Below are 13,057 nucleotides of genomic sequence, written 5' to 3' on the forward strand. Positions count from 1 at the left end.
ATGTTGTGCGATGTCAAATCCCACCCGCTGCTGCGGATTGGTGTTTGTTTGAACTTGAGCGGCACTAGCTAATTTGATAGCGGACCAATGAGAGAAGGGTGTCTGTCCCTACAGCGTATAAATATACGGAGGCGGGACAGATAGCCTTATTGTTGTAGGTTGACTTACACATAAGTTGAAATGTCTGGAAGAGGCAAACAGGGCGGTAAGACCCGTGCTAAGGCCAAGACTCGCTCATCTCGAGCCGGTCTCCAATTCCCGGTCGGTCGCGTTCACCGTCTGCTGAGGAAGGGGAACTATGCGGAGCGTGTGGGAGCTGGCGCCCCGGTGTATCTGGCAGCGGTGCTGGAGTACCTGACTGCTGAGATTCTGGAGCTGGCTGGGAATGCCGCCCGTGATAACAAGAAGACCCGCATCATCCCCCGTCACCTACAGCTGGCTGTGCGCAACGATGAAGAGCTCAACAAGCTACTCGGTGGGGTGACTATCGCCCAAGGAGGAGTCCTGCCCAACATCCAGGCCGTCCTACTGCCCAAGAAAACCGAGAGCCATAAACCGACCAAGAGCAAGTAATTTCCTGCTGGATAATTGTCCCCACAACACAAAGGCTCTTTTCAGAGCCACCCACCCCGTCCCTAAAGAGCTGATCCACGACTATAACATCACGCTTTAGCTGTGTGTTAACTTGAGTTAGACGAGGTTACATTGTAATGCTCGTTAAATAACGGACACAGTTGAACTAAACTCCCCCATCCAGATTGGCGGTGTCGTCTATTAAACAAAAGTGAACCATATATGGCACTGTCACGGTGCACTGACGTTACGTTTAAACAAGCTGCAGACACCTTATAATAAGACGGCAGGAGTCAGTATATACGGCTATAATCTCTTTTCTCGCACCACCGCCGGAAAGAAACAGCTACTCTAGAGCTCCGCTTCATAGCGCACACATCCACCCCCATAGAGTAACAGAAAAGTGTGTGGAGGGGGATATATACTATATAGCTCTGTCGAGACCGAGTGGGTGGCTCTGAAAAGAGCCTTTGTGTGATTGACAGGAGTGCGGCTCCAAGTTACTTCTTCTTAGGAGCAGCCTTCTTCGGCTTAGCTGCCTTTTTAGCCGGGCTCTTGGCTACTTTGGGCTTAGCTGCCTTTTTAGCCGGACTCTTAGCCACTTTGGGCTTAGCTGCCTTTTTAGCCGGGCTCTTGGCCGCCTTCTTGGGTTTCACAGCAGGTTTCGGCTTCTTAGGGCTTTTTACTGCTTTCTTGGCTGCTGCCGGTTTCTTGGCCTTTTTCGGGCTCTTGGCTGCGCTGGGAGACTTCTTCGGGGACTTGGGCACTTTCTTGGCTGCCGCTTTCTTGGGTTTAACCACCGCCACCTTCTTCTTAGCTGCCTTATCCTTGCTCTCCAGCTGCTTCTTGTTGAGCTTGAAGGAACCGGAGGCGCCGCTGCCTTTCACCTGGATCAGGGTCTCTTTCGTCACCAAGCTCTTGAGCGCCACTTTCAGGCGGCTGTTATTCTTCTCCACATCGTAACCTCCAGCAGCGAGGGTCTTCTTCAGGGCGGCCAGGGAAACACCGCTGCGCTCCTTGGATGCGGACACGCATTTTACAATCTGCTCAGACACGCTTGGACCGGACGTTTTGTTGCCCTTCTTGGAGCTTCCTGCAGCTGCTTTCTTCGGCTGACGCTTTCCCTTGACGGGGGCCTCTGCTGGAGCAGCGGGCGCTGCGGCTGGAGCTGTCTCTGACATTTTCCGTGCACCAAATAGAAACAAAACTTTTACATGCAGATAATCATCAACTGAGTTGTTATATAGAGCCCAGGAATGCGAAGCCATTGGCTGTGGTGAAGAGCCAATCATGTGCGCAGATTCCGGGGGTATTGTTACCACGCCCATTATCCTCATGGACGCCGTTCTAGAATGTCGGCTCCCGCTTTGTGTTTCTATGGCTGAAAGAAATGAGTTTAATATGAAGTGTAATAATACCGGCTCGTTGTCCTTTATTTCATCAGCACATTGTGACGCCCTTTCGTCGTGTGTAGACTTTTTATATTGAGGAACCCCGGGCAAATACACTGAAAATACACACAACACCCCCATCTCCCTAAATCTCCTCTCTGTATCTTAACTTATGATCAAATACGTGGATGCGCCCAAAGAAAGCTCCCGGATCCCCCAGTGACTGAGCAGAGTAAACCTTCCTACTTCTCTTTTTATGTCATGTTTCACTTCTCACGTCTTATTTCTACCTTTTTAAACCTTCAGACTCCTGTGAGACTGTCACGTTACACAGATGTTCCATACTGACAGGCATACAGTCATGCATCACAATCGTCAGCTCTGTATATGTCCAGTAATCACTATTCCCGATTTAACATTTGCGACAGTCTCCTACCAGACAACACTGAAAGGATGGTCACACGGCAGTTTGAACACGGAGCATGCAGAATGCAGCCACCGCCGCTGAATAAATGGTCACAGACTGGTACAGAAAGTGAGTGAAAGTGCAAGCAGCGCTTTATTCCCAGCCTGAGAGCTCAGAAAACAGAAATATATACTGAGTTAACCGAACACATCTACGTTCTGCGTTCTAACAACAAAAGGTCGCCCTGATTGACATTACAGGGCCAAAATATAATTGTACTACAACGGCCTGAAAACTGGCAGTGTTGGTATGACTCAGGAACCTGTTGCTTGGTGCTCCTCCCCTAATTCCATCAAGTTCCCAATCAGGTCCGCCTATCCTGTATAAAAGGACAGCTTGTCTAGCGTGTAACTTAGTTCGTTTGTTGTAGACGGAAAGAAGATTACTTTTGAACATGTCTGGCAGAGGGAAAGGCGGTAAAGGACTCGGAAAAGGAGGCGCCAAGAGGCACAGGAAAGTCTTGCGGGATAATATCCAGGGTATCACAAAGCCCGCGATCCGCCGCCTGGCTCGTAGAGGAGGTGTGAAGCGTATTTCTGGCCTCATTTATGAAGAGACCCGTGGGGTGCTGAAGGTTTTCCTGGAGAACGTCATCCGGGACGCCGTCACCTACACTGAGCACGCCAAGCGGAAGACTGTCACCGCTATGGATGTGGTCTATGCTCTGAAGAGACAGGGCCGCACTCTGTATGGATTCGGAGGCTGAGCACTGACTCCTCTCGTCTAATTTCATTACACACACAAAGGTCCTTTTCAGGGCCGCCCATCTCTTCCATTGGAGAGCTGTAATATTGCCCTAGTACTCGGTAGAATGTGTGGAATTCTCCCCACTATATATCGGTGATCTGTTTAACTTTTGTATCCTCGAGGATACACGATTAGCTATTTGAAACATATGCAAAGGTGATCGCTGCGTGTCAGTGTTGCCTTAGAAAAGTTTGTTAATAAGAGACTATCGCGTCCTGCTGGTAACAATGCACGATTGTAAAGCATACCAGATTATATAATAATTACATCTTGCACAGATACCTTTGCTGAGTAAATGTGACCAGTGGTATTGCAGTCTGTGTAAAACATTAAACGGTGCAACTCACGATTTGAACAATATATTATCTTTCCAGAAAACTCTAAATATGTGTCCCTATAATTGATATCTTGGTGCAGACTTTATAATATATGTGAGGTCTGGTAAGAGCAGGGAGATGGCATGAATGAAAGTAAAGTTTAAGTCAGCCTGGCTCATTCCCTCTTACATTTCAAAGGACAGCAGAAAGCATTCACCACAGAACTGGGTATTTGTTTTAATCATACATACAATAGTTTTAATTCATAGCATGGGACAATGTAGCACTGTGAAAATGGAGATGTGATTGCCACTGTTCATGCAGCGGTTATGATACATAGTAAATATAATATGTGATTTGACACTGTATATTAAATCTGTTCTTTGTTTCAGTCTGTACACTTCCCTGCATTCTAAGAGAGACTGTTACAATATGACTCAATACATATGTTAGTCCTGTTTTTGTATTGTGACATATTAGCTGTATAACTGACATATTAGCTGTATAACATTGTTCTCTCTTTATTAGAAGCGAAGATTAGGGGGAGAAATTATATTCATAAATAATGGACACATGTTTGTTAAGTATTAATATCAATTATAGGAAGTATATTTAGGAAGGATTAGATTTTTCTTATGTGGATTATAGGAAACATGCATGCGCTCTCGGATCACATGGTCCCTTTGTGTGTGATTGGCAGCCCCCCTCTCTGATCTGGATCCCTGGTGTCTTGTTATGTGTTAAGAGTTACTTCAATGACAGGACATTGTTTACAGTGAAAGCTTTTGTCTCCTATAGCGGTTCATTGCAGCTTTAAAGTTATGTCATAGATGAGGTTGCTTTGCATTCCACTACATGTCACATAGTAGTACAGGCAACTTTATCCCTGATATCACATTTCATATATTTGGCTCATAATCTCGACAGCCAGCAAACCAGTCAGACAGCCAGCCACAGGGTTAACCAGGAGATAGGCATCGAGAAGCCCCGTCTGCCAATGGGTTACTTGCAATTGGGGATTTGGGGTTGGGGAAGTCACCCAACGAATGTCAGACAACAACTCTGCTACCACTATTTTGCACATATGCGTGGCCCAATTTCTCCCCTGTTGCCTCATACTTTGCTACATGACAGTGTCAACCTCCACTCTAGCTGAGTGACCGCACTAATGAGTTCCAATGGGACATCCAGGAACTGTGTACTGCTGTCTACCCCACCACCAGAACCAGGTGAGATCCTTACGGGACAGATCAGTGGCTTAGGCCAGAGTCTTTGGACCTGGAGGAGGAAGATGTGCTTGGGATAAGTCGAGACACTGAGTAACAAGGGTTAAATGTGTGCAAGAAGTGGCATCGTTTTATAACAACTGTGTTCAATACACCACTGGGTACACACCGTAAATTTTAGTGTTCAACTGCCAGGGAAGGGAGATGCAAGACCTATCACTCACTCACACCCCCTGATAATGAAGAAAATGGAACCAACCAGCTGTGTCTAGCAGCAGTAACCCCAAGTTGGGGGTAGCTCACAATGTGGTTAGCAAACGGTTGCACCAAGGTCTGTCGCTAGCAACGTCAGGAGCATGACGCTTGGGACAGAGGGTGCAGGTATGCATGAAGAGGCTGAGCTACAAGTTGAGTGATCGCTGACAGGTAACACCGTACGTAGTCTGAAGGCACATGTATCCAGATGGCCGGTGCATGATATAGTGCCCGAACATGGAGATGGACGGGTGACAGTACAGCACAGGAATATGCTGCGACCCTGTTTATTTTCAGAATCACACTTGGTGGTACCAATTGCGGAAGAACAAGTTGACCCACTGGTGGTGATGGAGGACTTCTGGTTCATGTTCCCACACATTGAGGATGTAGCAAATCCCCCACCTGCCAAAGATACGGTCATCCAGACCCCTCTTCCAGTCCTAGTAGGAGACAGCCCCACAGGGCCTTGCCCGCTATCCTGCCTCCCATAAGGCCCCTGAGGACAATCTTGGGTAGCCCCAGCAACCGGATTGCAAGTTACGTGTGGTCTTAGACTCTCTTTATAGGGACTACAAAGGACAAAACAGTGGGAGTTTAAGAGCCAGGACTGGCGACACTTTGGTTCCGGTTGCATCACGGTCCATCGAACTGCGTGTGGATGACGTCACCCGGTGATATCCCTAGACGGCACGTTATTGGAACAACGCGGCTCCCCTTGAGGGGCATTATGCAACACCGCTACTGGTGGACAATTTAGGTGTTCAGCGAACAGTGAAAAAGAGGACAAAGAAGTCAACTACGAATGTACGATGGAAGTGTTACGACTAACGGTCTTATATTCAACCTGTAGAATCAGGTAGAGAGTTCCTCACCTCTAGCAGCCGCCTTCCCCGTAGAGCTTGTTATGCTCAAAGGCACTCGGATGCCCCCAGGACTTATTCTCGCGGTGGTACAGGTGTATGAACGTGCCGTAGCGTAGAGTAATGTGGTGTAGAGTCTAGCGTGGTAAAAAGACAGGCCAAGGTCTGGGTCCAGAGCAGATATCATGGTCAAGGTCAGGAATGGCAGCAGACTGGGATAAAGCAGGAACAAAGCAAGGGTCAGGGCAACAGGCAAGAATCAAATCCACAAGAACAAAGCCAAGCACAGCAGCAGGCTAAGACACAGAAAACAGGAACTATAACCTGCAGGGAGGCTAAGCCCTCACTGCCTTATAAACAGACACTGACCAATGTCAAAACAGAGAGGACAGCATGATAATCAGCCCCAGAAGCTGATTAATAAATTCAATTACTTGCGCACGTGCCTGGTTGCCCCTAATGCCGAGACCCGGCACTATCACTCACAGCGTCCCGACTGTTGTCTAGGCAACGGCCGGGGTGATACAGGAAGTGACGTCCCGGCATGGAGACAGCCTGGACACTTCCTGCGGGCATGGATAGTTGCGGTGACCTGAGGGACCACCACGACCCGTTACAGTACTTCCCACCCCACCCCCCCCCTTGAGGAGGGATCAAGGAACCTCAAAAACCAAGTTTTCCAGGGAATTGTTTAAATAATCTATTGAGCAGTCTGTCAGCGTGCAGGCGCCTCTCAGGAACCCAAGAGCGTTCTTCTGGACTGGATCCCTTCGGATGCACCAGAAAATGGGTTTGTCCCTGAATCCTCTTGGAGTCGAGAATTTCTCCACAATAAATTCATGAGAACCATGCAAGTTGACTGGTCGGGGTTTGGGTTGTTCAGGAGTCTCAAACTTGGAGGATGAGACAACAAGTTTCAGGAGGGAACAGTAAAACATATTAGGGATTCTCAAAGGAGGTGGAATCTTCAGCCTGAAGGCAACAGGGTTAACTTTTTTTAACAATAGAAAACGGTCTAATGAACCTAGGTCCCAATTTCTTGCAGGGTTGTTTGAGCCTAATATTCCGGGTGGACAACCAGACTTTGTCTCACACCTTAAGAGAATAGTTCCTGAAATGACGATCTGCAAAAAAAATTGACCGAGAGGTGGCCTGAAGCAGGGCGGAATGGAACTTCTTCCAAATAATTGTGAGATAGGAGGCTGTTTGGCGTACCCCAGGAGAACTAGAAGAGTTGATTGAAGCAAGAGAATTAGACCTGGGATGGAGGCCATAGTTGCAAAAGAATAGAGATGTGCAGGTGGAAAAATGGCAAGAGTTATTATAGGCAAATTCGTCCCACGGAAGTAAAGAAGATCAATTGTTATGGCATTTGGAAAAATATAATAAGATGAATTGTTCCAATGACTGATTGACTTTTTCTGTTTGTCTGTTTGACTGTGGATGGTAGGCAAAAGACAGACTGATGTTGATGTCAAGGTGGTTGCAGAAAGATCTCCAAAACTGAGCCATGAACTGAGACCCACGATCAGAATCAATATCTTCAGGCAGACCGTGGAGATGGAAGATATAGCGAATGAATAGTGATGCCAGAGTTCGGGCATTGGGTAGACCTGCCAAAGCGATAAAGTGGGCCATCTTGTTAAATTCATCTACCACCACCCAGATTGTTTTGTGACCGGGTGACCAGGGTAAATCTACAATGAGGTCCATCGACAGATGTGACCAAGGTTTACTTGGAGTGGACAACGACATTATTTGACCCGACGGAGAGCTTCTGATACTCTCGTTTCTAGCACAATCTCTACATGAGAGTGCAAACTCTTTAAAATCAGTGGCCAAATAGGGCCACAAAACTGTGCGCAGGAGGACTTCAGTGGTTTTGAAAACTCCAGGATGTCCGGCAATCTTGTTGTCATGAGCCTCAGATAGTACAGCCTTCCTGAGATGGACTGGTACAAACAATTTATCTGAAGGAGTCTAAGGAGGAGCAATTCTTTGGAAATGGTGGAGAGCAGCACCCAAATCCTGGGTCAATCCTAAATGAATTGAGGATGAAGGAACTGTAGAGAGCGGAACAGTGGAAGGGGCATGAGAGGTCATAAAGCGGCGGGAGAGTGCGTCCGTGCATCCGCTTAAACATTCTTGGAACCAGGTCTGTAAGAAATAATAAACTTGAAGCGGGTAGAAAAAAAGGCCCAGCGTGCTTATCTGGAATTTAGACGTTTGGCAGATTAGGGCAGTTAGAGGAGCTACCAGGTCCAAGAAGGAATTAATAAATATCAGGTAATAATTCTAAAGCCCAGGAATCTTTGTACGGCCTTCAGATTGGTTGGGCATACCCAATCTAAGACTGCTTGGACCTTGCTGGGATCCATGAGTAACCCATCCTAGAAATATAGCCTAGAAATGAGACCTTATGGATCTCAAATTCACACTTTTCTAGCTTGGCAATGAGTTGATGTTGCCGAAGTTTAGAAAGGACATGTTTCACGTGAAGGCGGTGTTGGTCCACGAATGAAGAATATATCAGGTATAACACGACAAAGCGCCCTAATAACTCTCATAGAACATCGCTTATTAGATCCTGAAAGACAGCATGTGCGTTGCATAAACGAAAAGGCATGGACAGGTACTCATAGTGACCTGAGTGGGTGTTGAATGCGATCTTCCCTTCTTCCCTGTCCTTGATACGTATAAGGTTGTATGCTCCTCGTAGATCAATCTTGGTGAATACTGAAGCACTTCTGAGTTTATAAAAAAAAAAGGACTGATATGAGTGGAAGTGGGTAGGTGTTTCTGATGTGATTGTATTTAACCCACGAAAGTCAATTCAAGGTCGAAGAGAACCGTCCTTTTTTAGTCACAAAGAAGAACCTGGCTCCTACCGGGGATTTAGAAGGCCTAATAAAGCCCATTTTAAGGTTATCCTTAATGTACTCCTCCATGGAATGTGTTTCTGGTAACGAGAGAGAGTACAGTCTCCCTTTTGGGAGTTTTAGAGCCAGGATCTATGTCAATAGTGCAATCATAATCATGATGAGGAGGTAGCGTGTCAGCTGACTGCTTAGAGAATACATCAGAAAACTTATTGTAGGGTGACGGAAGCTGATCTAGAGGAACCTGGAGCAGACGAACAGGCACAGATAAGCAGGATGAAGAACAAGAAGGACTCCAATGAATGATGTCTCCCTTGTTCCAATCGATGACCGGACTGTGGAGCTGCAGCCAGGTATGCCCCAAGATCACCAGAACGGAAGAGCAATTAATTAGATAAATGGATGTTATGACTGTCTTTGTTTTGTATCTGGCAGCAGAACCTATAATCCATCAGAGGTGCTGCTACTGTCCTGCTCCTGAACTCTGCAACATGCCTGAAGGAGTTAATCTCCTTGTCTGATGCTAATTAGAACTGCACCTGTTGCACTGCTTTAAGTACCTGCCTCTAGCTGTGCTCTGAGCAGTTCATCCATTTGTTCCTGGCTGCTGCTAACCTGCTCCTGTGCTATTTGGTATACCTGCTGGACTGAACTTCTGTGTATGACCCCTGCACAGGGCCATCTTAACAACATTATGGGCCCCCGGGAAAAGCAGTGCACCGGGGCCCATATATATAGATATAGATATAGATATTTAGATGTATACAGATACAGATACAGATATAGATCTAGATATATAGAGATTGATAGATGTACTTGCTCAGTGACCCGTGTAGTTTTTCTTTTGTTGTTTTTTTTTCTTTTGCAGGATTATTTATTCTCATTAAGAGAATTGCCTATGGGGCCCACTTGCTCGTGGGGGCCCCCGGGCAGCTGCCCACCGTGCCCAATGGAAAAGATGGCCCTGCCCCTGCCTTTACCTTGGACCTTGCCTGCTTGCCTGAGACCCCAAATCATTTGCCTGTACCTTGGACCACGCTGTTTTACCTGTTGCCCTGACCTTTTGGACAGACTTCTGGACCTCGCCTATTTGCTTGATATCTGCCTGGCTATTTGGATTTGTTTGTCTGGTCTCTATTTGATCCCTGGACTCTGTCTGCTTTCCTGGACATCCTTGTGCCTTCTGGACTGGGGTAAACTTATCATACTTGTTCCTGCCATTTTACTATACAGTCTCTTTTGGAACCTGTTATCCGTTTATTTCAGTTATCTTTGTTAATATATTAACCTGAATAAATGCACTTTGCCTTACACTTCTGTTGCACTTTGTGACTGCACTGGGATTCATAACATGATGAACTGCCATACAATCTGGGCCTGCTGATTGCACACCCTCTGCCTTAGTCCTGGAATTCCTAGTGATGTTGCATTGAACTCTGTGTTTGGCTATTAGACATGTCTGTAAATCCACAATTACAAATGCTGCAAATGGACATTGTTCAGCTCTGTTACCAAATCATACAACTATCCATTTTACTCCAAGAACTACTTAAAACTATTCCTGCTGCTGTGATAAGTAATTTCAACACTAATTCTGATTTTAAAGCAACAAACTCCTCTAATGAAAGCATTCAGACTGCAGAGAATTCTCCCAGAACTTTTTCTGACATTGGTGCTGCATCTATGATATTGCCAGCGGTCCCTACCATTAGGGATTCTAAACGACCAAGCTACCTGCGTCCCCCTCTCACTGAGGAGGAACGATGGCGCAGAAGGATTGGTAAACTATGCCTCTACTGTGCCAGTGGCGAACAGCTCTTACAAAGTTGTCCGCTCCGTAGACCACAACATCCTATGGAGCAGCCTTCAGTGTGCTCCTCTCCAGACCCTAGATTGTTCTGCACAGCACCTCCTGTTGCTTTACTTCAGCCTAATCTGCCAGTTCCAGTTGCCACCTGTCCTGCGGTGCCAGTTCCAGTTGCCGTCTGTCCTGCGGTGCCAGTTCCAGTTGCCGCCTGTCCTGCGGTGCCAGTTCCAGCTACTGCCTATCCTGTGATGCCAGTTCCAGCTACCGACGGCACTGGGTCTCCGGCCATTGCCTCCTGTTCCGAGGTGCCAGCCTCTGCCTTCAGTCCTGAGTCCGCTGTGTCCGGTCCTGAGTCCGCTGTGTCCGGTCCTGAGTCTGCTCCCTCTACTCCCGAGTCTTCAGCCGCTGCCTCTACTGCCGGGTCTTTAGCCGTTGCCTCTACTCCCGGATCTTCAGCCGCTGCCTCTACTCCCTGGGCTTCAGCCGCTGCCTCTACTCCTGAGTCTTCAGCTCCAGAGGGGGCGCTGCCCTTACAATCTTCTCCAGAGAGGGCGCTGCCCTTAAAGTCTGCTCCAGAGGGGGCGCTGCCCTTACAGTCTGCTCCAGAGGGGGCGCTGCCCTTACAGTCTCCTCCAGAGAGGGCTCTGTCCCTCCAGCCCATTCCAGAGAGGACCCTATCCCTCCAGCCTGTTCCAGAGAGGGCCCTGTCCCTCCAGCCCGTTCCAGAGAGGGCCCTGTACCTCCAGTCCCCTATCGAGTTGCCTGTCCATGCAGTTCAGCCCGGGTTGCCTCTCCATGCGGTTCAGCCCGAGTTGCCTGTACATGCGGTCCAGCCCGAGTTGCTTGTCCATGCGGTCCAGCCCGAGTTGCCTGCCCATGCGTTTCAGCCCGAGTTGACTGTCCATGCGGTTAAGCCCGAGTTACCACTTGGTACTGTCTGCATTGAGGCATCTCACAGTGCTGTTTGCTCTGAGGCATCTCACAGTGCTGTCTGCTCTGAGGCATCTCATAGTGCTGTCTGCTCTGAGACATCTCACAGTGCAATCCAGTCAGAGTTCTGTGCCCAGTACGGGCTTCCCATCAAGTGTGCCCAACTTGCCATCCCAGTCGGGACTCCTGCTCTGCCGTTCCAGTTGAGGACTCTCCAGAGACTGCTGCACAAGCTGGGTACTCTCCAGAGACTGCTATTAAGCCTGAATGCCCAAAAGCCTTTTCCGAGTCATCAGATCCTCCTCCAGTCTTCTTTGATGGAGACATCAAACAGTTTGTTATGGTACTCAAACTTTCCATGAAACAGTTTCAAGATTGTCCGGTTTATTTTGTTGATCAATTTAACCAAGTGGGTTCAATTATTATGTGTTTTAGAGGGGAGCCACAAACCTGGGACTTCTCATTACTAAATTCCGATGACCCCATTATTCATAATACCATGGACTGTTAATACTGTTTGTCAGAAGTAGACTCCATCCACAGTCAAGTCATTTGATTACGATTTGTCTGTGCCCGTTCCAACCTGTGCGTCAGTTCCTGCACTTGTCCATAAGACCTCTATGAATGTGTCTTCCATCAGACAGTCTAGGTCACCTAGGGAGAAGGTTAACAAGAATGGAAAAACCTTTGCTTTGCCACTTCAGTCACAACAAACACCAACCTTGGTGACTGGCTTTTTGGGCATATCATCATCGGGTGATAAAATAAAAGGTCCTATCCCGACTCTAGGCTGGGACTCAGACTCTGAAATTGAATTTGTGGAGGATACTAGAGAGTTAGTGGACAAACTTTACAATTCTTCTGCTTCTGAAGAATCGGGTCTTCTCTGTACTCCATTAGAGAAGAGCCCAATTGTGTCTCCAGGGAGATCTTATAAAAAGAAAAAGAAGAGGAGAAAAACCTGAAGGGAGCATGTATGGAGCGTCTGGAATCCGCTCCTTAAAGGGGGGGCTATGTTATGACTGCCTTTGTTTTGTATCTGGCAGCAGTACCTATAATCCATCAGAGGTGCTGCTGCTGTCCTGCACCTGAACTCTGCAACATGCCTGAAGGAGTTAATCTCCTTGTCTGATGCTAATTAGAACTGTACCTGGTACACTGCTTTAAGTACCTGCCTCTAGCTGTGCTCTGAGCAGTTCATCCATTTGTTCCTGGCTGCTGCTAACCTGCTCTTTTGCTATTTGGTATATACCTGCTGGACTGAACTTCTGTGTATGACCCCTGCCTGTACCTTGGACCTTGCCTGCTTGCCTGAGACCCTGAATCATTTGCCTGTACCTTGGGCCACACTGTTTTGCCTGTTGCCCTGACCTTTTGAACAGACTTCTGGACCTCGCCTATTTGCTTAATCTCTGCCTGGCTATTTGGATTTGTTTGTCTGGTCTCTATTTGATCCCTGGACTCTGTCTGCTTTCCTGGACAGCCTTGTGCCTTCTGGACTGGGGTAAACTTATTATACTTGTTCCTGACATTTTACTATACAGTCTCTTTTGGAACCTGTTATCCGTGGATTTGAGTTATCTTTGTTAATATATTTACCTGA

The 13,057-nt window shown here is 47.4% G+C and overlaps 3 protein-coding genes across 3 annotated transcripts; 2 read left to right on the plus strand and 1 right to left on the minus strand.

Annotated features, from left to right (window-relative positions):
• Nucleotides 1-169: 169 nt before the first annotated feature.
• On the plus strand, nt 170-573 carry LOC142111676 (histone H2A type 1-like). The gene has a single exon (XM_075193836.1). The coding sequence runs from the start codon at nt 181-183 to the stop codon at nt 571-573; it is 393 nt and encodes a 130-aa protein (XP_075049937.1). The 5' UTR covers nt 170-180.
• A 478-nt stretch (nt 574-1,051) lies between these two features.
• Nucleotides 1,052-1,941, minus strand: LOC142111690 (uncharacterized). The gene has a single exon (XM_075193848.1). The coding sequence runs from the start codon at nt 1,908-1,910 to the stop codon at nt 1,074-1,076; it is 837 nt and encodes a 278-aa protein (XP_075049949.1). The 5' UTR covers nt 1,911-1,941; the 3' UTR covers nt 1,052-1,073.
• Nucleotides 1,942-2,824: 883 nt separating this feature from the next.
• LOC142111701 (histone H4) lies at nt 2,825-3,136 on the plus strand. The gene has a single exon (XM_075193859.1). It carries the CDS (start codon nt 2,825-2,827, stop codon nt 3,134-3,136), a length of 312 nt encoding a protein of 103 aa, XP_075049960.1.
• The last annotated feature ends 9,921 nt before the right edge of the window (nt 3,137-13,057 follow it).

Source organism: Mixophyes fleayi (assembly GCF_038048845.1).
Source record: "Mixophyes fleayi isolate aMixFle1 chromosome 4 unlocalized genomic scaffold, aMixFle1.hap1 SUPER_4_unloc_4, whole genome shotgun sequence".
Classification (NCBI taxonomy): domain Eukaryota; kingdom Metazoa; phylum Chordata; class Amphibia; order Anura; family Limnodynastidae; genus Mixophyes; species Mixophyes fleayi.